The following is a 22,699-nucleotide window of genomic DNA, read 5'->3' as shown; positions in this document are numbered from 1 at the left end:
TGGGAGACAGTCACTGTGGGCGATTAACTGAATCCTTTGCTGCATGCAATGCTTTGAGCTTGGTTTAGAGGAGATCCGAGAATGCATGCCATCAGTCTAGTCCAGCGCTGGCTAAGGGCCTGTCTTGAGTGTCATTTTCGGTTCTGTGTTGTCTGGGGAGCCCTGGCATTGAGATTAAGAGCTCTGATTCCTAAGAGCTTTGATTCCTAAGACCTTCTGCATAAAGCTGCCCTTATTTTGGGAGTGGTAGATTGAGGGTGAGTTGAAGGTGTTCTTGGAAACTAATTTCACAGAACAGTGAGGGGAGCGGTCATCCCGCCAGGGTCCCTTGGCATTCTACCCTGTGAGCTGTCAGTAGGGGGAGCTCCATCACTGTGATGGCCTTTCCTTGCCGAATCTGGGTGGAGGGTCTGTCCAGGGGCCTTGACAGTGGCCACCTTGAGCTTTCTTTTGCAGGAGGAACACCAGCTGTTTGCTGAAGAGGACAGATCAGGAGTCTGACTACAAGGGCTTTGTGGTGAAAGAATAGAGTGGATTGGAGATGTTCAGGAGAATTCTTCCAGCCTGAAAAATTAAGAGTCCTTCCAGGTGAGTAGATGAGAGATTATTTTCATTTATGCTGGAACTTGCAGTGACTCATTGAGCTGCAGAAATATAGAGAAGAAACTCCTCTCCTTACGAGTTTCTGTGTTGAGTTCTGTGAGCTTGGTCTCAATGGTACCATGAGAGATTGTTTATCTGTCATGCCTCCCATCTGTTGCAGGCCTTTGTTTATAATATTGTCACTGAAACCAGTGGTGTTTTTTTTTTTTTTCTTGCAAGCTGAGTGGTTTGTATCCACCAGGGTGCAGACACCATTTAGTGTGTGGCTCAGAGCAGATCGTCTGCCCTTCTGCAAACACAAGTACAAACCTAAACTTTATTTCTGCAAATCAGCTGGTTACCTATGCTTTTGGATGCAAAGTAACCCTCTTGAATGGTTGCGTTGAGAGTGCAGATCTTGATGATCTCAGACACAAGGCTAGGTCTCCCCCCATGCCTCTTGGCAACATTAGGTAAGGGTGAGGTGCTCAGGTCAGCATATTGAATTATGCCATCACTTCCTCCCCAAGGCGGCCACTATGCTTAGATAACAGTTTAAAAAAAAATTAGAATGTTTACAAGGTCTTGCATACAGTACCCTCCCTGAAACACAAGCTCTTCAGACCCATCTTTCACTAAGTTCCCTGTAATTCACTTCCTTGGGACTTTGGTTCTTTGATTCTTTGGTTCTTTTTAAACCCAAGGCCTTTGCATATGTTCCTTTTTTCTAGAATGTTCTCTCCCATCCCATCCTTTTTCCTAGATAGTTTCCATACATCCTTCAGCATAGGTGTCAATTACCCGAGGAAGCCTTCCTGGACATCTGGGAGTGTCTTCCATCATGTCTCAGTCACTTTGTTGTGGTTGTTGCTGAGATACAGTGCCCAACACCTGCAGCTTAAGAGAAGAGGTTATTTGGGTTCATGGTTACAGCCCAAAGTTGGCTGATTCCAAGGCAGAAACAGTGTGGTAGAAGGCTCTGAGAGAGGAAAGCTGCTCACTTCACGGCAGAGTGAAGGGAGGAGCCAAGAAGGGAGCTCCACCCCCTGGGTCCCGCCCCCAGTGACCCGCCCCCAGCCAGGCCTCGTCTCCCTACAGCACATTTAGCACATTCAGTATAGCGCTCCCACAGTCCAATCACCGTCCCAAAGCCCTACCCTGAACACATGAGGCCTTTGGGGATCTTTGTAGATCTAAACCATAACACACTGCATATACTCAACTACCCTGGGATCCCTGGTCATAAGTAAAAGTACAGTAAAGTCTTGCAATGCGAGCAAGTTGTTCCGCAAGTGTTCTGCAAGCGAGCAAATATTTCTAGTAATTTCTAATTTGATAAATGAGCGGTGTCTTGCAATACAAATAGTATGTGACTAAGAAGATGTGTAAAATATGGGGAAGACATCAAAATTTTGTAGAAAAGTACCACGTGAATAAGGCTGTAGCAGTCTAAGCCATTTAATGACAATGCAAGGTCACATTTCCATGAAATCCTCAAAAGGAGACAAAAGCAAGTATCATTAGGTAAGTTCTTTGTTAAAGTTGCACAAGAAGAAAAAGATTTTACTGGGCCAATAACAGAGATTCCATTAGTGATAGTGGAAGTTGTCCTACACAGTAACCCTCCTCTCTCCCTCACAAAAGTTTTCTAAGGTCAATGCAGGTCGACTTATTTTTCTTTATATTTTGTATCTTATTATTTTGTATTATATTACAGTATTGTTATCATTTTTATTGGAGTATTTTTGGGTTGTGGAATGAATCATCTGAGTTCCTGTTATTTCCTGTGGGGCAATTTGCTTTTATATGCAAGCGCTTTGGGTTACAAGCATGTTTCTGGAACAAATTATGCTCACAGATCAAGGTTTTGCTGTATTTTAAATGGTATGATTGGTTATTTTATCTTTTCTCTGCTAGAATGTGTCATGAGGGTAGGGCCTGTGAGTTTAGCTTTGTCTTCACCCAGTATGGTGCCTGGCACAAATTAGGTGCTCACCAAAAATGGCACTGGATGAATAAATGGGCCACCAGGTGGCCAGTGCTAGACACACTCCTCTGATTTATAGATGCTGTTTTTGTTCTTACCCATTGAAAGAACCCCAGGAACCCCAGGGGGCTAAGTAGCTCTGAGTAGTTTTAGGCTTAGCTCTTGTGAGGTGATCATGCTTACCTCCTGTTTTATCTCCTCCAGAGAGTCTCTGATGAGACACAGTCTACTCCCAACCATACCCTAGCCTGCTGTCCCTGATTTAGTTTTTGTGTAAAAAATGTGGCTTTCTTTATGAAAAGCCTAGACCTTACCTGGTACAGGGGAAGTTGTTGGCTATGGTCTTCTGAGTGACAGCTCCAGCACTAGGCCTCTCAGCTTGGTCTATCTGCCAGAGATGTAATTTCAGGATGACATTGAGAAGCCCACCAGCTGGCCTACTTGGGATAGTTTTAGAATAACATTTGATAAAGTCTGGGGAATCCAACAACTGGTTTCTACAAGTTGTCCAGGACTTTGCACTTTGAAACCTGCTCAGAGGCAGCCTAGAAGATTGCCTGTGAATTTCCCTTTCCTTAAAGAACTGGGCTATATCTTGGTAGCAGGGCACTGAGCATCTCCAGCCATTCCATTCATTTACTGTGGGCGTTCTCTATCCTCAGCTGCTGCTCACCTGCCTGAGTTTGTCCCCCTCCCCCAGAGTCAGTTAGCTGTCCCCTCCAACTGCACTGGCATTATATAGTCAACCTAAGCCAAACCTGGTTACAATGAGTCACTTCATTTGGAAGCTTATATCCTGTGCTCTTTTCCAAGATGACACGAAGCCAACTGGCAATCATGAAAAGCAGCCCTGGAAATGCAGGCAGTGAAGGACTCATGAACCCAGTGCAGGCAGACAGCAAGAGCCCTGCGGTTGGGGAGGCCATCCTGCTGGCAGACCTTTCTGCTCCATGTTGGTTCCTGTCCACCACCATTGGCTCTGGTTGGCAGTCAGAAATCCACTGCTGGTCCTTGTTGGTGACTTGGCACTTCTCCATCTAGCCACGGCATTTGAAGGTTTTATTTCCTACGTACCCCTTATGAGCTTGGGAAGAAAGCCAGTAGTTCTCCTTAGAAACTGCCTCCATCAGTGACATTCCCCATCCTAGTCCCAAGGGAGACATGTTTCTTTATTTTGTCCATGTCGACACCCTCTCTGGTCCTTGTCTCAAACACAGAAACCACAAGCAGTAACAATGCTGTGGGGAGAACAGGGGTACATACAAAAGGCCGTGGTGGTAACATTCAGTTAGATTTGGTCATCAGTGTGAATGTAAGTTGAATCTCCAGGCTTGTAAGTCAGCCAGAAACTCCAGGCCTATTTCTTGGCTCTGGGATTGACCAGATTTGACATTAAGAAGAACTCTTGGTACTTCTGTGAACGCCAGTGTTGATTTCTGTTTTGAGTTGAATTTTCTTTACTCCCCATATTCATACATTGAAGTTTTGGAATTCCTAGTACCTCCAAATTTGGCTCTACAGCATTAAGATGTAGAGTCTTTAACCGACTTGAACCACCAGTGGTACATGCATCACCGTACATGCACTGGGCGGCTTGTACCACCTCATGGGACTGTCCCATGCTGCTTGGTGGGACAGTCCTGTATGTACCACTGGTGGCTGAGGCCAATGGGGAATGAAAAAAATTCAAATATGTCATATGACATAAAAATTATGGCCCTATTGTGAATATGCTAAAGAGGTAATAAAGGTAAAAGGGGGTCATATGGTGGGTCACATGGGTCTATTCCAATATGACTGGTATCATTTTATGTAGCGACTAAGACAAGAACAGAGGGAAAACCATGTGAAGCCAGAGAGGAAAATGTGGCCATCTTCAAGCCAAAGAAGGAGACCCTAAGAAAAAGTCAACTCTGCTGATACTTTGACCTTGGAATTGTGGCCTCCACAAGGGTGAGGAAGTGAATTCCTGTTGACTGGGTCACTCAGCCTGTGGTGGTTTGTCTTGGCAACCCTGGAACAGCTAAGGCAACATGCTTCAGGCAGAGAGAGAGTTTGCAGAGGGGCCAAGAGTTCAGTGGAGAAGATGTTTTCATTTTGACCAGCTTCTTTTTAACCTCTCAAAATTGATATTGTCCCTTCGGCTTCTCTAATTTATTTTCCTGCTTCAGGCAGCCACCAGCCCCATCTTATTTTGATGGTTAGCCCATGTGGTTAATAAATATTACATTTCTACTCTTGTCTTAGTTCCCTTTTGTGAAAACCTTGTGATAGGAACCTGTAGAATCTGTGTCTCCAGCATAGCAGTTTACATTCGAAAGGCAGGAAAGACATTGCAGTGTGGTAAACAGTCTGCTAGGGATCAGCGGAGAGATAGGGGGATAAAAGGAGGACAGCCTGCACCTATTTGAGGTGGTCACAAAGAGATCTTCGTGGAGATGATGGCAGAGCTGGAAGCCTGTCAGTTCCTGAGGGTTGGGGCTGTGTCTCGTTCATCTTTTACCCAGGGAAGCTAGTGCATTGCTTTGCACATAGTGAGTGCTCATCGAGTATGTGGAGTGAAAGGCTCCCGAGTCCCCTTCCAGCTCTGCAATGCAATGATTCTGTGATCCAAGAGGCCCAAACCAGTCAGTTGACTAAAGGCCGCATAAAGATGAGCAGATCTGGGGTATTGTATTATGCAAAGTAACTGATGAGCAATCAGGCTGGAGATGAGGAGGAGAGCACACCAACCTGCCCTTCTTAGCTCAGATTTCTGGGAGGATCCTCTAGGTGTAATGACAGCAGCACAGGCAGTGCAGCTGCCCTGTGCACATGACCAGAGGTGATGTCTTACTCTGCACAAAGCTCCTCACAGCTGTTTCCCGCACAGAGGAAAGCCCCTAAGTTCCCAGGCAGTGTAAACAGTGTGTTTATAAAACATGCCCTAGGGCCCCAAACCATGAAAACACTCCTTACACACAAACCCGTGGCTGGTACAGCAGGGATTCGGGATGCTTGGGAGCCGCGAGGGAAGTGCCCATAAGCGAGAGAATGGGAGATGCCAAATGAACGTGGCTCTGCTGGAGAACATCCAAACTGATCTAAAACTGCAGTGCAGAAAGTAATGAACACGGGGGCCTTCTGAAAACAAACTGGGAGCCGGGCGTGGTGGCACACGCCTGTAATCCCAGCACTCGGGAGGCTGAGGAAGGAGGATCACTGCGAGTTCGAGACCAGCCTGGGCTACAAAGTGAGCCCAAGGCCAGCCTGAACTACATAGTGAGACCCTGTCTCAAAAAGACAAAAAAAAAAGCAAACAAACTGGGCCCAGACATCTGTTAAAGTCCAAGTGGTCAGCTGCAGATAGGACTACGAGGGAGTGGTCGACAACCACGGTGACCAAGATATTAGGGGCAGCTTGGGATCCATTCTGCCCGGCTTTTGTGAGATGGAACTGGAAAAACCCATGCTAGAGAAGACAAGGGGCTGAGGAGCGCAGTCCCCCTTCTCGCACAGACCGTGTGGTACCTTCACATGGGCTGTTTTGTTTCACGCTGAGCTGAGTTCACCTGGATGATGACCTTGTGACAAGAATACTAAGCCGTGTCCAGATTAGCAAAGAGAGGAGAGAAAGAGGAAGAGGAAGAGACGCGAGTGCAGCCGTGCGAAGCAGTGACTGGCAGAAGCCTGGTCAGGACTGCTAGTTACCATCAATTTCAGTTCTTCAGTCAGTCAGTAAAATGTCTTGCCCTCTATAAAAACAGTTGGTTCAGACCCAGGGACATAAGAAAGAAGTTTTGGAATCATCAGACTCTCTTCAAAATATCAGGCCCATCCCTATGCTGCACGGCAACTTGAATTCTCTTCCAGTTAAGCTAAACATGGTAAACATCTGGGTGTGGCCTCCCTAAACATCTGGGTTTGCTCAGATGTCCTCAGTAGCTTCTTGAGACTCTGGGAAGTGCTGGGGGACCGTGTCCTCAAAAATCCACTCTTATAGTCTGCACTGCAGGCCTAGCGTGGCTCCTGATTTGGATGAGAACGATAATAGTGGTGATAAATGAGAATGACTGTTACTGATTGGGTATTCATCTGCTCAGGTGCAGTGCTAGGCACACAAAGTACCTCGTTGAGTTCTATGGATGTCCATTGTTCCTTTTCTATATCGGAGAAAGTGAGTGCGGGAGAAATAAACCCAACTTTCTCAAGGTCGTGGAGTACCTGATAGAGCCGGAATTCAAATGTAGGTACTCTAACTGCAGAGCCTGTACTTTGCTGATTATACTACTTTGCCCTGGAAAGACATTTTCTGCACCTTCTCAGGGTTTATGCTCTATTGGGAGGAGTCATGGATGCTGAACTAGAACCAAGGAATGCTCAGAATCTGTGTGAAGTGCCTCACTTTACTCCATTCTGTCATGTGGCTAAGAGCTTTTCAGATCTGGTCTTTTTCAGACCTGACTTCAGGAAGCCAGATTCCCCTGAGGTTAGTGTGTGTGTGTGTGTGTGTGTGTGTGTGTGTGTGTGTGTGTGTGTGGACCCTAAGTGAGAAGCACACCTATCTGCTATAAAATATAACAATATCACTAAGGGCCTGAGAAAAGGGGGTGGGAGGGAGGGAAAGAGAGAGGAGAAAAAGACAGAGATAGACAGACAGACAGAAAGACAGACAGAGACAGAACCAATTCTTTTATCCAGGGACCAAGGAAACTAATGAAGTCCCCTTAGACCCAGTCTATACAACCCTGCCACCCAGCCAGGGTATACCGTAATAGCCCAGCCGTACCTTTGCATACCCTTCAACCTCTTCTCCCTAACAGCTGAAGACATCTTAGGCTCTCTGGGATGAAAAATATCCTGGAATTTAAAAACAAAGATGCTGCCATGTCCCACTGTGTTTCTAAACGCCGGGTGTCTAGCTCCTTTATATCCGCACCTCCAGCCTTAGGGATCCCACTTCCTCCCCTTCCAGCTCTGTGACCAGGACGAACGACTTTCCCTTCTGCAGGCTGATCCTCTGATTCTATACTGAGCACTGTCTGGGAAGCTGCCGGCCTGCCACTGGGAAAGGCCATCCTGGTGCCACAGCCGTGTGACTCCTCTGCTCCCCATTTTTCACACTAAGAGATGTATTAGGAATCTCAATCTCTCTCTTTTGTTCTCTCTTCTCAGCCTGATCTCCTAGGAACTAAGATCAGGAGGGCATTCTACCTCTCAATAAAAGGAGAAATCGCCAATTTTCTTATATACTTCCTCAAAACCTACTCTTACAGTGGATTTCGCTAGCCCTACGCACAGTGTTTTGTTTTATGCTCCCTCTGACTTCTGAGGAAATGTTGGTTTCAAAGTGAATAATATTCATTGCCCATTTACAATAAACGTTTCTGAAGAAGAATGAAGGAGGAGCTTTGGAAGGAGGAGTGGTCACAATCAGGTCTCCCTCCTCTTGGGTGAGGTGCTCACCTGTAATTAGCTGGCCACTCTCGGGGCTCACTCTGCATTCTGCCCCAGGCTGAGACCTTGGCTTCAACTAGGGCTCCAGAGGAGTTGTTTCATTTCTTAGGGTACCTTGCAACTGGAATCCCATTTCAAAGCCAGATAACAGGGCTTTTGGCTACAGCCATTAATTCTTTTTAACTGTGTCTTTCTCTCAAGGAACATATGGTCTTTTACTCTCCTGAGAAGTCTGCTCCCCTCTCTCCATGTTCCCCCAGGATCTGCATGGTGAGTTCTCCGCTGGGTCCTCAACTCTCTCTAGCCTCCCCAGCTGGAAGGAACCCAGTTAGTTTTCAGCACAGGCAAATCAGTTTTGCCTGGAGATCCTGAAGAAGAAAGGGAAACTCAGAGGCATCGATCCAACCCTGTGCTCTGGGAGGCTGTGGCTTTCTGCTATTGATTTCCAGGAACCCAGGTCTCATTACAGATACTGAAGTGGGACTTGATTCTGAGGAGGCATCTCAGCAATGGGAACTTGACTTGCTTGGTGCCTTTGAGGGCCGGTGGGAGAGAACCACAAGCCTGTTCAGATCTTATCTTCTCAGGAAGAGGCAGGAAAACAACACAGCAAAACAGCTGCCCCAGCAGAGAACACCAGCTAGTGACTTGACACCGCACACCCACATGTGTGTGGTGAAGCTGTCAGTTCCCATGAAGGTGAGAGAGGAGGAGCTCTGCAGGCATTCCCTGAGCCCCAGATGGGAGAGTTCAGCAGGGCAAGGCAGGGCTCCTCAGGCCAACCCATGGAGTGGGGACACACCTCAGCTCTCAGGATTTGTTGTTTTATTTTTTGTCTTTTTTGAGACAGGTCTTACTGTGCAGTCAGGCTGGCCTTGAGCTCACTTTGTAGCCCAGGCTGGTCTCAAACTCGCAATGATCCTCTTGCCTCAGCCTCCTGAGTGCTGGGATTACAGGAGTGTGCCACTATGCCGGGCAGTTCTCAGGATTTGTAACCTCCATCCAAAGTGGTTTCCCTGGAGGGGCCCTAGAGGGATTGACTTTCACTCTGTAGAAGAGGCACTCCAATAACAAAAGCTTAATGAATATGTGCAGCAGATCTGCCTTGTGCTCTAGGGAATCCAGTTAAATACAGGACAATCCTGGCCCATGTGAAACTTGATGAAAATTGAGTGGGGATACCAGCTGCAAATAAAGGAAAAGTTAAATCACACACATGCACGTTTGTGTGCATACACACACACTCACACACACCCACACCTAAATAACACACATAAATCATACAGAAGAACAGTTACAAGTGATACATGAGTAACTGGCAAATGAAAGACACGTTCACTGTCAGTTTGCTCCCACGGTGACATTTTGCTGATCGAAGGGAGCGGATGGAAGGATACCACAGCACCACAGCTGGCTGAAGCGGGGGTGGGAAGGTACAGTGCAGCTTGGTGTGGCTGGAGCTGCATCTATACGTCTGCAGTTGTAATGCAGAAGGATGTGTTTTCCCAGGTAGATTCACGGCCTCCTTTGCCATGCGCTCAGAAGGCTCTTCCTGAAAGACAGGCTCAGATGTCTTCCTGAAAGACATCCATCATGCCTGCTCATATCTGTCTCCTCACTTTCGGTCAGAACCTACTCACAGAATCACCTTCCAGTATTTGCTGTGACACCCTCTGATCTGGGCTCTGCTTCTGGACTTCAGAACGGATGCCAGCAGCTGTACAGTGGAGGCAAGTGGCACTTTCCACTACTCAGAAAAATGCTTATTTGGGGCACCAGGGTCTCACCAAGCCACATGTCCAAACCCTACCCTAGACACCCAGAACTCAACTGTCAAGGCCAAGGTAAACAGGTGATTTTTAAGATTTTTCTTTCTTGTGCCACCTCTCCCATCCCTCTCAGAGATCATAGAGAAAGATGAGTGTGCTGTCAGCTTTCCATAGCCACAAGCATCTGCGTCAACTCCCATTTCCAACTTTTCCTTTTGAAAAGACGTTACCCTTCCTTCTTTCCTGGGTTAACGCTGCCTTCCACTTCTTTACAATGCATCTCAGAGGTCACAGCATCCCGCCTTCAGCCATCCTCTGTGAGCTGATTAGGCATCCCTCTTCAGTTCTCCCCAGACACCTCACGGTGCCTGGATAATAGCGTGAGTCTCACTGTCTTATAATATTCGCTTACTTAAAGCCGCTATCAATAGAAAGTAGTGATTCTTCTTATGTCTACATCTACCAGGAGGAACATGTTATGTTCATAGGAAAGGACTCTTGGGTTAATGAATTAATGCATGGGGATCTCAGCGGCGTGGACCTGAAGATGATTTCGTTAGCTTCTGTGTTGTAATCTTGTCTGAGTCTGAATTTCTTGGTAAAGAAAAAGTCCCCAGGCTGTCCAGGCTCCCTCTGGCACTCCCATCCTCAGGCAGAGACTCTCTGTTTTGACCTCTTTGTCTCAGGTGTGCATCATTTCCTCCCACAAATGTTCCTCAACAAATAATGACTGTGCTGTTTTACAACGACATATTTACCTACCTTGTCAAAAATAATCACTCTTTCCTTGGTGTTACTACAGAATCTTGTAATAATGATATATAATCATCTTAATGTGATAATATGCTATATGCCATTTATACTACATACTACATATACTAGATACCAATATGATATATGTGATCTGTATACTGTAGTATTTATAGTACATGTGATATGTAATCATCTTAATGTAATAATATGCTATATGCCATTTATACAACATACTATATATACATATACTAGATACCAATATGATATATGTGGTATGTATACTGTAGTATTTATAGTACATGTTATATATTTAATAGAATATAATAATATATGATGTGTGGTAATAATAACTTTTACTAAGTAATAATAACTTTTACTGGTAATAATAACTTTTACTAACTTTTACTTGTTTATCATGTGCTATGTATACCTTGTTATATGAGTGATATATATGTTACTTCCTGTAATACATGTATGCACTTGGTGTCTAAATTTCATAGGAGACAAACTGAGGTACAGAGAAGTTAAGTAACTTGCCTAAGGCAATTCAGCAGGAGCAGGAGCAGGATTTGAAATGCAGTAGGCTGCCTGTAGTATTAGAGCTCGCGGTGTGTGGACATTGTCAGCTTCCCTGAGCTATGAGTTTTGCAAACGTGCTGCCTATATCTGCTTCATTCTTGTCACCTCCCCAGTGCCTGGCTCTGGGTTGGTAATTGTTTGTGGAATGCCCCTATGAAGGAGATACCATAAGCAGAACGCATAGGCTAACTCCAACAAGGAGGCTGCCAGCTTTTCTGTACTCAGGTACCCACAGCCCATTGCCCTGTTCTCAAAGCCCTCCTCACCTCTTGCTCATTTCTGGTTCAACTAAGTAGGCTATATCTGAACAGCCTACCTAGGCTGCAAACAAGAGATTGGGGAAAAGGAAGTGTAGTGTGCAAGGCATGCGTCAGTGGGGAAAGCAGTTCAGAAGCTCAGTGGAATAAGAACGTACAGTCTGTTTTTGCAGTGAGGCACTGCAGTTGCAGGAGGCAGAGCTGATAGCTTGGGTACAGGCAGAGACCCATCTAACGGTCACCTGATAAAGATAGATGGTTATTAAGAGTCTACTTGGAAAGCAGCTTATCTGGGGCAACAGGGTCCCAGTGAGCCCAACCCCACTCTAGGCAATAAGAACCTATCCCTGAACGCCACCACTATCATTTCTCATGGTTCTGATGTCTCAGTCTCCACCGTTGTTCCCAAACAGCTGACCCTGCTGCAGAAGCAATGACTGAAGAAATAAGACCACAAAACTCATGAAGCACCTACCACATTCACCAAGCATCACCTGCCTAGTGTAGTCGAGGGGGATGATATGTAACAGAAGCAAAATTATGGCCAGGTGTGGTGGTGCACGCCTGTAATTCCAGCCCTCAGAAGGCTGAGGCAGGAGGATAGTTATGAGTTTGAGGCCAGCCAGGGCTACAAAGTGAGCTTAAGGCCAGTCTGAACGGCATAGCGAGACCCTGTCTCAAAAAAGACAAAAAAAAAGAAGAAGAAGAAGCAGAATTATGGTCTCTGTCTACAGTGAGTTAGCAATCTAATTGAAAAGATCTGATAGGTGAAAAACGGGCTAATATAACAAGATGTTAATATATATATATATTTTTTTGGTTTTTCTCCTGTACCAGGAACCGAACTCACGACCTTGTGCTTGCCAGGCAGGCGCTTTGCCGCTGAGCTAAATCCCCAGCCCCTAACAAGATGTTAATATTAAATGATAATGTGATAACACCTGAAGCTATTCCATGGAAAATGATACTGTGAAATGAGTGGAGCATGCTGCTGATCATGTCCCATTCATTTCCTGGTCTTTTTCTCAAAGTTCTGTTTTCTTGGGAACATTGTACCCAGTGTGGATGACTGGTCTTTTCTCCTAAAGGAGATAGTTTTAAGTAAAAGAATATTCATTCTTCACTCGGAAGCTTCTGCCTCATTCACTGAAACAAACAACTTTGTTTTTTCTTATGTATTTCTTTATCAGAGGTGGTAGAGAAGTTAATTTGAGGTCTGCTGCCCCTTGAGTAATAACTGAGATAGTGAGGTGGGCCACTTGGGCCCAGCTCTTGAGTCAAAAGATTCCCTGCCTACTCCTTTGGTGGTATGTTCTTACCTTTCCTAGGGCCCCAAATTGCTCCCTAACCCCGGATGTTTTGGGTGTGTGGTCTAGGGCACCATTTCATGTCTTTGTTTTAGCCCTTTATCTCCTAGCTGGGTGACTTTGGACAAGGTAGTCAATCTCCTTGAGTTTTAGCTTTTCCCACCTACAAGATGGATATATAAAAGTGAATGTGAGGGCTCGTAACGATATTTCACAGTATGATAGCCATAATAACTGGCCATAGTATATCGAACAGTAACATCTAAAATGATGCTTTTCTCTTATTTAGCCCTAATAATATTCTTGAATCACCATCATTATCATCACTATAATTAACATCACCAGTATCACCACTGTCATCATCAATACCATCATTGTCATCTAATCAGTACATTCCATGGCCCATTTCCTTGGGACATTTTAAGATGACTTGATTAATCAAATACCAATTTCTCCCTGTATGACAGGGGTTTAATTTGTCATAGCACCCAGGTAATACATTTTTTCAGGAGGTAAGGAGGTAAGTTGCTGAAAATTAATACAGACAGCTGTGGGCTCTGTGGGGGGAGAGGAAGGAAGTTAGTTTTGGTTGGATGGGCTTTTGGATCCTTCTCAGATCCCTTCCTCTGCAACTCACAGGTCTGGCCCTGAGAAGAAACACGCCACTGAGTTCTCTCTCCCTTACCACAATGCAGGCAAGGGCACATCCATCTAGGCAAGTCATGTCTTTCCCCAGGAATTATAGGGTCACGGTGAAGAGAAGAGTCTTCATCTCAATGTGAGTACTGCGTAATGGGAGTGCCTGGAAGAGGGCAGAAGTGTTTGAGCGTGGGATTCTGAAGTGTAAAAAGCACAGTTAATTTCCTTTTCACATCTCAGATACACTTCTGTGTACACAACTGTGCTTTGTCTTCGTAACCTGCAACTATACTTTGAGGTTTTCTGAAGTAGAGAAATTCCCGGTGCTCTGTCCAGAGACAGGCTCTAACTAAGAACCCATAGGAAGAGGAACATAAAGGCCGTGTGAGCACTCTGGCCCCCACAAGAGAAGTCTTTCTCTGAAGAGATATTGATTTGGAAATTCAGAGGGGTAAAGGAACTCAATCTGAAACTTTTGCCTGGGGGCTCTCATGTAAAGCTCCACTCTGCAAAGAGCTATCCGGTTCCATTGAATTTCTTTACCAAGTCCACACAACTTGTGATGTGGAAATGACTGTGTGGTGGCATTTGTGATGTGGTATTCATTTTTTTCCTTTGCTGTTTCTTTTTCACTTTGGCTAAAAACACAGTCTTTTGTACACATCATGGACTCGGAAAGGCCACTGAAGGCCAGTGAGAGACACACAGCATATGCCAACCCGCCTCTGGGCTGGGATGGCTGACAAGGCTCTGTGGGAACCCCTGTCTTCCTACACACCAGCTGTGGAAGGATCTGGAAGGCACAGCTTTGGCTGCTGTAGGAGGCATAATCCACTCATCTACTGAACAAATATTTGTTCAGTTTCTATTAGTGCCAAACCTGTTCTAGGTGTTGATTATATAGCACTGAAGAAAAATAGGCAACCATCCTTACTGACATAGAATTTCCTTTCTCTCAGTTTGGCTTACTAGTATTATTATACTTTCTGACATGTGAGTGTATGTATTATACTGTATATAAATATATCTATATATTTTCTTTTTTTTTTTAAGGTACTGGGAATCGAACTCAGGACCTTGTGCTTGCCAGGTAGGCACTTGTGCTGCTGAGCAGTATCCCTGGCCCCAATTTTCTTAAATTTATACCTTTTTAGATTTTATGTTTCAATAAAGTATGGGTTGGATTTCTCTAATTATCTTTGTGCAAAGCCCACAATAGCACCATTCATTTATTCACTCAATACATACCTTTGAAATGCTTGTCCTCAGTTAAGATACTGTGATGGGCATTCTCATGGAGAATATAATCTAATTCAGTAACTATGAAAATAGACATAGCAATACAGTGGTTTTTGTTGGCATTTAATTTTGGTTTAATGATGTACAAGTCTTAAGTCTTATATCTTGCTTACTCATCCAGTAAGAGGAATCCCAGGCCTCCTGGGTCTAAGTTTCTCTGTTACAACCATTTTCTTCTCCCTGCTTTCCATCCCAGTTCTTTCCAGGGTCCCCCCTTCCTTTCTGAAGATCAAGAATAAGGTCTGTATTAGGCCATTCTTAGGACAACACAAGATTGAGGGAAACACATTTTGTAAACACCTCCATGCCCTGGTCCCACACAGCTATCTGCCACCCTGGGGGCAGGAGGATCTCATGTCTTCTCTCCACTTCCCTGAATCCCGTTCCACCAACCTCAGCTATGGCCTGGAAGTCTCATTCCCCTTCTATCCAGGCTCATTCCGGGCTGGAGATGCTGTGGTTTGAAAGTGGAACCTCTCTATTCAGTTTGGAGTTCGTGCTCAGAGTTTGCTGTTCCAGGAACAACGGGAGCAACTCCCTTAAAAGACCGAGCCAGTTTAAAGCCAGGAAGGGGCTAAAGAAATAGGTTGGACTTTCTCAAAGGGCAGTGATACTCAAAGCTTGCATCAGGGAGAAGGAACTGACAAAAATATTTCTCCCAAATCCCACCACTTACTTTATCTGGAGTTAAAAAGCATCGGGGTAAGCATCTGGCTGAATTTTCTCTGCTAATGAGGTCTGTCTCTTCTTCTAGTGAAAGCTGTGAAGTTTAAGACCTAATTAGTGCTTATATACAAGAGGAGCCATGATCAAATTCATATTTGGGTGTTTCCCATTCTTTCTCTGGAACACAAAGTACACAAGAGGCCCAGGGAAGAGTTTTCCCATGGCCACAGAATACGTGGTGTCCAGGGGATGAGGCAGAATGTCTGATCAGCTGGATTTTTCACACAGTCCATTTTTACAGTCTTGAAAGTCTTACAAGAAGCAGAGCCAAAGACAGTAAGAGCCTCCAAGGCAGGTGAGAATTGTAGCTTTAAGGGCACTTCCTGCAAAGGGCTTCTACAGTCTGGACAACCCACCATGGGAAGCGACTAAAGATGGAGTTTCACTGCCTCCGTTCACGTCCTCTGGGTGTGCCTCATCCACACATCCCTCTAGCTCCAGAACCTAGTACTTCTTTTCCCTCCATTAAAACCGCTCAAGAACTCATTCATACTAACACATACAGGGGCTGGGGTTATAGCTCAGCGGCACAAGCGTCTGTCTGGCAAGCGCAAGGTCTCGCGTTTAATTTCCGGTACCAAGAAAACAAAACAAACAAAACCCCAAAAACCCCACATACTAACACATATAATAAATGATTCTACCTTAAAGCATTAGCCCCTAATAGGGAACATTACCTTTAAACATTTATGCAAGGTGCTCAGTCTTTGTCACGGGTCTACATCACTTGTGATACATTTGTAAAATACACAATCCCAGGCCCCACTCACACCCTAAAACTGAAAAAGCTCCACAAGTGACTCTCATTCACGACCAGGGCTGAAAACCATTCCCTGTTTAAGTGAGAGGTTTTCACTCTGTGGTTCCTGGGTCAGTGGCCTCAGCATCATCTGGGCATTTAGCAATGCAAAATTTCAGGCCTGAACTAGATGTCCTGAGGCAGAAATTCTGGAGATGGGGCATAACAATTTGCATTTTATTAAATCTGCCACATGATTCTGATGTTTGCTGCTGCTGCTGCTGCTGACTTGAGAGCCACTGCTTTAAACCAAAGGGCCAAGGTATATCTGAGACACGTTAGTACAGAGTGAAGGAGTGTGGGTAGATGTCAGGAATGCCCTGTGAAGCCGCTTTCCACCTGTGGTTGGCCAACTGTGTACACACCAAGTCATCTTTGGTGGCTCTGGGTCTGCTGAAGGCACCACAGATTTGTAGATAATCACAGAGTGAGAACCATTTTTCGCAGTAGTAAGGGTAGGAATGATTTACCTAAAACGGCAGTGACACACTGGGTAATAGTGATAATTGGAAGTGGTTATGTCTGTGGTCATGGCTACCCTCCTTCCTTCTTGGGATCCCCAAGCCTCAGACCACAAATGAGGTTGTGGATGGGGAGGGGAGAGTAAGGTTGTGGTAGTAGAAATAAATAATTTATTTGTTAAGCTAAACTGTACGGAACTAGCGGCTATGGAATTCTTTTGCACACTATTTAAGTGTAAATTTTATCTCAGAAACAGTCATCCCAAAGCACTCACTTGAAATACAGCGTCTTCCTGGCCTGCAAACATTATAAATAGGAAAGACTTCCCGAACATTTGGCTAAAATATGGTAACATTTCAATCCTATTCAGTGAGCACTAATCTTAGTACTGGAGATATCAAAATGAAGAAGACAGACACTCTCTGTAGCCACAGGATCTAGAAGGGCAAGCAAGCAAGAAGCCTGCTAATGAAGAGGAGATAAAGCATGCTGTGCAAACATCTAGCAAGTGGTTAGATCGTATGTCTGGGGCTCTGCTAAGTGCTTTCCAAGTAAGGGATGTTTAATCTGGAAACTGAAAGTTGAAGGGCAGGGGAAGGAAAGAGATGGTGGGGTCTGTGTGAGGATAGGTATAAAGACTTGGCGTAGACAGACCCTGGTATGGAGGTTTTCAGAACTGCAGGCTGAATAGGCCTGATCCTAGAAAGCATGGTGGAATGTGATAGGAGATGCAGTTTGAAAGGCGGCAAGTCCAGACCTGGAGGGCCTAGGAAGTGAGATGGATTTGGACCAGGGCCTACAGGCAATTGGAAGCCTCTGAGGGGTTTAAAGCAGGGGAAGACGATAGATTTGCATGAAAAATAAGATTTTTGGCTGCAGTTTGGAAGTGAATTGGAAGGAGAATTGTGGGTATTGAGAGGCAGGAGATTTCTGTCATGCAGATTAAATTTATGAATATTTGCATAGGGAAAATATGCAATGAACTAAGAAATTAAGAGATTAAATGTGTATTTATTCTTATGTTCTTTTTCAGCCCTAGTTTTGTTTCTCTGAATGCAACAGATCTATGACAGCTATGGAGACCTAGCCAACTGCACGTGTCAGTCAACCAGTACTAATGGAATACCAACAGTGTGAAAATCACAATATAAAACACAGTGCTGGGGACTATGAGAGATTTGAAGAAGGCTTGATCCTTGCCCACAAGACATCAATTAAGTAATGGAAACAAACAAGATTACTTGAATGTTCAATGAAGATTTCATAGCATTATGATCACCTATCTAGAAGTAAGGGTGGAATCATGAACCCACTAAAAGGACTGGAAGTAATTTTGTGAAAGATGCATGCTTAGGACAGACTTGGAAGGATGTTGGGAAGTAAGCAGACCAATGCACAGAACTATATTGCAGGCCAGGATGGGTATGAACCATTGGTATTGTGGCTGCATTGACATTTATGGTTTCAATGTGTCTTGCCTTTCGGAGGAGATCAATGGAAACTCAGACATATGGAAATCACATTAGCTTTTGATAAAGAGTGAGGGAATAACGAATGTTCCCATCTTAATAAGTGGTCATTCTGTGCTGTACCGGCTGGAACTGCAGCAGAATAGGGCACATGGGTGGACTTAGCTGGAGGGGCATGTGGGGTGGGCCTGGAAGAAGCCCAAGAAGAGCAGAGTGAACTGAGGCTCTGCTTTGGGGATGTGCAGTGGGCCTTCCTTCACTGACTGGTCACCCCATAAATCAGGGTGGAATAGATTTCAGAACATCACCCGGTCCGAAGGCAGTTTAGAAATTCCATGTACTAGAAAGGGCCATCGAATCCATTCCCATTCCAAGAATCCCCAGCTTGCTGCTTCTTAGCACAGAAGTATTTTGCTCTTATGCCAGGAGTTACCTAAATTGCCCTCCAGTCTCAGGTTTAAATTGCTACCTAAAGTCCCCCTCCCACCATTCTGGATAGGAGCTGGGGAGGAGGTTGAAGGGCCCCAGCACTGAAACTGTGGCCTCCAACATCAGCATCAGGTCTGGACCAGGCAGGCCTAGCGAAGACAGGCATCTCTGTGGGGAGGCTTCTGGGAGATACCTGTACCAGCCAGTAGACCTGGCTGGGGAGGTGGAGGTCATGCAGGAAGTCTGTCTTCCTGTCAGTCTAAATGATGTTAGTTTGAAGGCTGAGTTTAAAGGGGTATGGCAGAGGGTAAACCATCTCTGGGGATGCTTGTGGGGCTGACCGGACTGAGGGGCAAGAAAGCCGAAGTATGAGAGACCCAGTCTTTTTCACTGGAGTTGGAGCCCTTTTTCCTCTCTGGTTTTTGTACTTGGTGATCTGCTTTCATGTAAACGACTAAGATTCTAGGGTGGAAATCAGCAGGAGACCTTGGTTAATGGAATGGCCTTTCTGCAACATGCTCTTTTGGTGTCTGTTGCCCGGCTTGCAGGCCCCTGAAATAGAGGAGGTTAAGATTCTGCGGTACCTGTAAGTCTGAGAGCACTGCGTCCGGGACCCGCTCAGGGTGTGCGGACCAGGCAAGGCTCTGCTGCGGTTGCTGGGCACAGTGCTGAGCCGAAGAGCTGGCAACGGGCGGAAGAACAATGGGCCAGTGTGAGCGCTGCCCGAGGGGCCCGCGGCGGGGCGACGGCCCACCGGGCTGCGGAGGTGTGTTTGTCCAGGCAGGAAGCCACATGGGACCCCAAGCCAGCCTCCCCTGGCGCATCTGACTGCACCTGCAGCAGAGCCTCCGGGCACCTCAAGGAAGGCAGGAGCTGGGGCTCGATGTCCCAGCCCCAGCCTCCCCAGCCTTGTCATTTTCTTCTTCACTTCCTGGTTGTGTTTGAGGACTGCCCTCTCCATTCCCGGAAGAGTTTTCCACTCTATCCAGACCACTTGGACTTTTCCTTACTTCATGGCCTCACAATCCAGGAGCCAGTTCTTCTGAACCAGAGACACTAAGCTGTGATGAAGCAGCTTTGAGGGAGAGAGACGTAATGGACAGAATACCACATCTACTGTCCATCTCTGTATGTGGGATGAACGCTTCCGTGAGTGTGCTGGGGCTCACCCACCGTGTTAACACTGTTGGGCCAACAAAGGCAGGCCCGTGCCTCTGTGAGTGGGAGGAGTTTTATCACCAGATGACCATTCCTGACATTATTCATTTGGGTAGGAGGCATGGCTCTTAGCCCAGGCATGGAGCTGGGCACAAATGTCCAAGGAGGGTATCAGAGTGGGCACATGTGGAATAGAAATGAGGATGCAGTAGAGGTGGGCCAGACATCTGGCATTCATTTGAATACCATGTATGGAAGAGGCAGGTCTCACAGATCACAGGAATGAGCTGGACTTGGTTGCCTGTTCTTCTTCCCCACTCTTGACATTCTCTGGACCTGTTCCTGGTTTGGCTCCTGGCTCAGTATTTACTAAGACAGTAGCCAGCACGGACAGGGTATGTCTTCTCAGGCTGTATTTAATTTGATCCTCACAGCAGCTTGGTGAGGAATTATTGTATCTGTATTTTATAGACGGGGAAATTGAGGGACAGAATATTGAGTACTTTGCTCAAGATTCCGTTTTAAGTATTAGTGCTGGGATGTAATCCAGATCTGATTTCAGAAATCAAATTCCTAATTGCTTTTTATTACGGAGTCTTTTAGTGTTACCCTGAGTGTTGCTAAGAAAAAGGGGTTGAGTTCAAATTTCATGAAACGTTATGAAGGTGGATGGAGCTCCCAGAGTTGCAGCATGAGGTGGAACTTGAGCATAGGTCATATGCCCTGGTCAACACTCCTTCCTCCTAGCACATCTCCTTTCTTCTTTTTTCTTTTTTCCACATCTCCTTTCTTGGGCTCTGCTTTGGAGAGTGTTGACCAAGTCCATACTATGGGTACACAATGGCTGTCTTGTTTCAGGGAGATAAGTTGTCTGACTTGCATCCTGGACTGCCCAAGTGGACTTGGGAGCCTCTGAAGGGGGAGAGTTAGGATATGCAGAATTCTCTTCAGAGTTTTAGCTTCCCGACTCACTCTAGTCAAATCTTTCAGAGGAATCTATAGACAGAGTGGTAAGCTCACCAGAGCCCTGGTTCTTCCTTCTAGTGATCTAATTGACTGAACCTGGGCCTCCCTGAGTTCAGTTTGTACTTTGTCGTTATCAAGGCAGTGGGAGGCATTCGGCTGATATTTGTTATATTTGCTGAATGTGGAGTATCTGGGTTTAATGCTGTTGGTGCTTTTTACCTATATCCCTCAGCTGGGATTTTAGGACTGCTTGTTTGAATGTGTCTGAGGATGTTAATTTTGAGAAATACTTTCGGTCTACTGCTTTCTTTGTTCCGGCGGGAAGATAGTCTATCTTCTACTTGTTCTCCACTTCCACAGGAATGCAAACTCTATGAATCGGGAGCTTACTTTTTGTTTACAGCTATGTCCTCAATGCCCGGTACAGTCTGGGTAGCGACAGGATGACATTTAGCAAATAATTGCAGGATGAATGGCTGAATGAATGCGTAAATGAATGGAAGGGCGAATAAGTGACTGTTTGGGACTTAACTCTTACACAGAGACAGTGTGATGTGCTGACCGATGCAGTGGAGTCAGACTGCCTAGGTTAGACTCCTGGCTTTCAGCTTTAGCTAAGTTTCTTAACCTCACACTGTCTCTTTATGTAAAATGAAGCTCATTTTTGAATGCATTTTTATGAATATTAAATGAACTAATATTTGTGAAGTATTCAAAGCATTGGAAGTGCTCCAGAACCCTTAGCTCTATTGGCTTTGGAGGTGGAAGACCCATGTGGAATTTCTGGAATTGTGCTATCCTCTATCCTTTTCTGCCCCACCCTATCATATGACTGAGCCTATTTATGAATCATATTAAAGGAGTTTTATTTATTTTTTAGAAAATAGTACTCCTTCCAGTCAATTTACCTTTATTGTGTTCTTGTTATACGTATTACTTTTGGGGGGTATTTTCCTCACATAAACCGGTAGACACCAGGCTCAAAATCATATTCATTATTAGTAAAATAATAATAACAATAATAATGACTACCACGTATAGCTTTTACCATGTGCTTGGTGTAGTACACTTTGGTGGCCATAGAGCTGCCTGGATCAGGGGAGCATGGACACCTGAATGTTGATTAGATATCAGTATCTGGCCTTGTCTCTGTGTTTACATGAACTAGGCTTAGCTTACTTTATTTACTTGTCTCAGGCTGGTGTCAGCATGACCAACAAACGCCTTTTGTAGAAATCCTCCTTAATTAAATTAACTGCTCTGTATTTGTAGGCATTTTTCTTTTTCTTTTGGACTTTCAAGATGTCTACAACTTTGAATTGCCTTCTTCTCTTTTCTACCCATTTTTCTTCCTATTTTCTTCTTCCTCTACTATCTTTTATTTTTATGTCTCTTCTGTCTTCTCAATCTCTTGATTCATTCATTCATTCATTGATTGAAGTTATTCACCCATCAAGTTAAAGAAGCGGCAGTTCAAAAAAAAACATCAGTGCAGCTGCTGGCCCTCTAGTTCCACCCATGACCGAAAGTTGCCCAGGAGCATGCCACGCATGCAAATAGACTTGTGCTCACATGTTGGCGCCTTTGCCTTTTTGTAATAAACTCCTTTTGATTCACAAGGAAATGGACTTCGGCTTTATTGCTGTTCCTATTTCCATAGTGCCTGGGCAGAAATCATGAAATACAGCTGGTAAAAACCTGAGTCACTGGGGGGCATGGTGTTTCAGGAAGAGGAAGAGGAGTTTCCTTTGTTGCATCTTCAGAAGAAAAGATGATTGATAAGCATTGCTTGTCATTGGGCAAACTTACTTTACTTCACTCGTTTTGAGTTATAGCTCAAGGGGGAACAGGGCATTGGTCTGTAGCTGGTCAGGCCAAAAGCACCCCTGATAGTTGTGTTTTGAGGAAGTTCTGTCACTGCCGGCTTTTGAATGCTATACAGAAAAGCAGTGAGGATTTTGAATGCTATACAGAAAAGCAGGAGAGGCCTGCGAGGCAGAGTGGGCCACCAGGTCAGTGTTCCATGGGGTACAACAGGAATACAATCATTTTTGAGCGCAGAGCATTCACGGTGCCAGGCTC

General features: G+C 45.2%; 2 protein-coding genes across 10 annotated transcripts in view; both read left to right on the top strand.

Annotated features, from left to right (window-relative positions):
• The window catches only part of Btg4 (B-cell translocation gene 4), a 112,989-nt gene that overhangs the window by 65,219 nt on the left and 25,071 nt on the right, over positions 1–22,699 (top strand). For 5 of the 8 annotated variants that reach the window (XM_013511008.1, XM_013511012.1, XM_005378059.2 and 2 more), the window contains 4 exons: positions 457–588; positions 4,386–4,522; positions 14,363–14,399; positions 17,629–18,151. In XM_013511008.1, coding sequence (XP_013366462.1) covers positions 457–529 — 73 coding nt within the window. In that variant the 3' untranslated portion in view covers positions 530–588; positions 4,386–4,522; positions 14,363–14,399; positions 17,629–18,151. Of the gene's footprint in view, positions 1–456; positions 589–4,385; positions 4,523–14,362; positions 14,400–17,628; positions 18,152–22,699 lie in introns of those variants that run through there. The other 3 variants (XM_013511010.1, XM_013511014.1, XM_013511015.1) reach the window with 3 other exon arrangements.
• The window catches only part of Pou2af1 (POU class 2 associating factor 1), a 35,922-nt gene continuing 31,115 nt past the window's right edge, over positions 17,893–22,699 (top strand). The window contains exon 1 of one of the 2 annotated variants that reach the window (XM_013511006.1): positions 17,893–17,974. In XM_013511006.1, coding sequence (XP_013366460.1) covers positions 17,965–17,974 — 10 coding nt within the window. In that variant the 5' untranslated portion in view covers positions 17,893–17,964. Of the gene's footprint in view, positions 17,975–19,570; positions 19,643–22,699 lie in introns of those variants that run through there. The other variant, XM_005378071.2, reaches the window with a different exon arrangement.

This window comes from Chinchilla lanigera, unplaced genomic scaffold (genome assembly GCF_000276665.1).
Source record: "Chinchilla lanigera isolate Chin_1 unplaced genomic scaffold, ChiLan1.0 scaffold00011, whole genome shotgun sequence".
Classification (NCBI taxonomy): domain Eukaryota; kingdom Metazoa; phylum Chordata; class Mammalia; order Rodentia; family Chinchillidae; genus Chinchilla; species Chinchilla lanigera.
The sequence above is the reverse complement of the archived record's forward strand: the minus strand, read 5'-3'. Positions and strand labels throughout refer to the sequence as shown.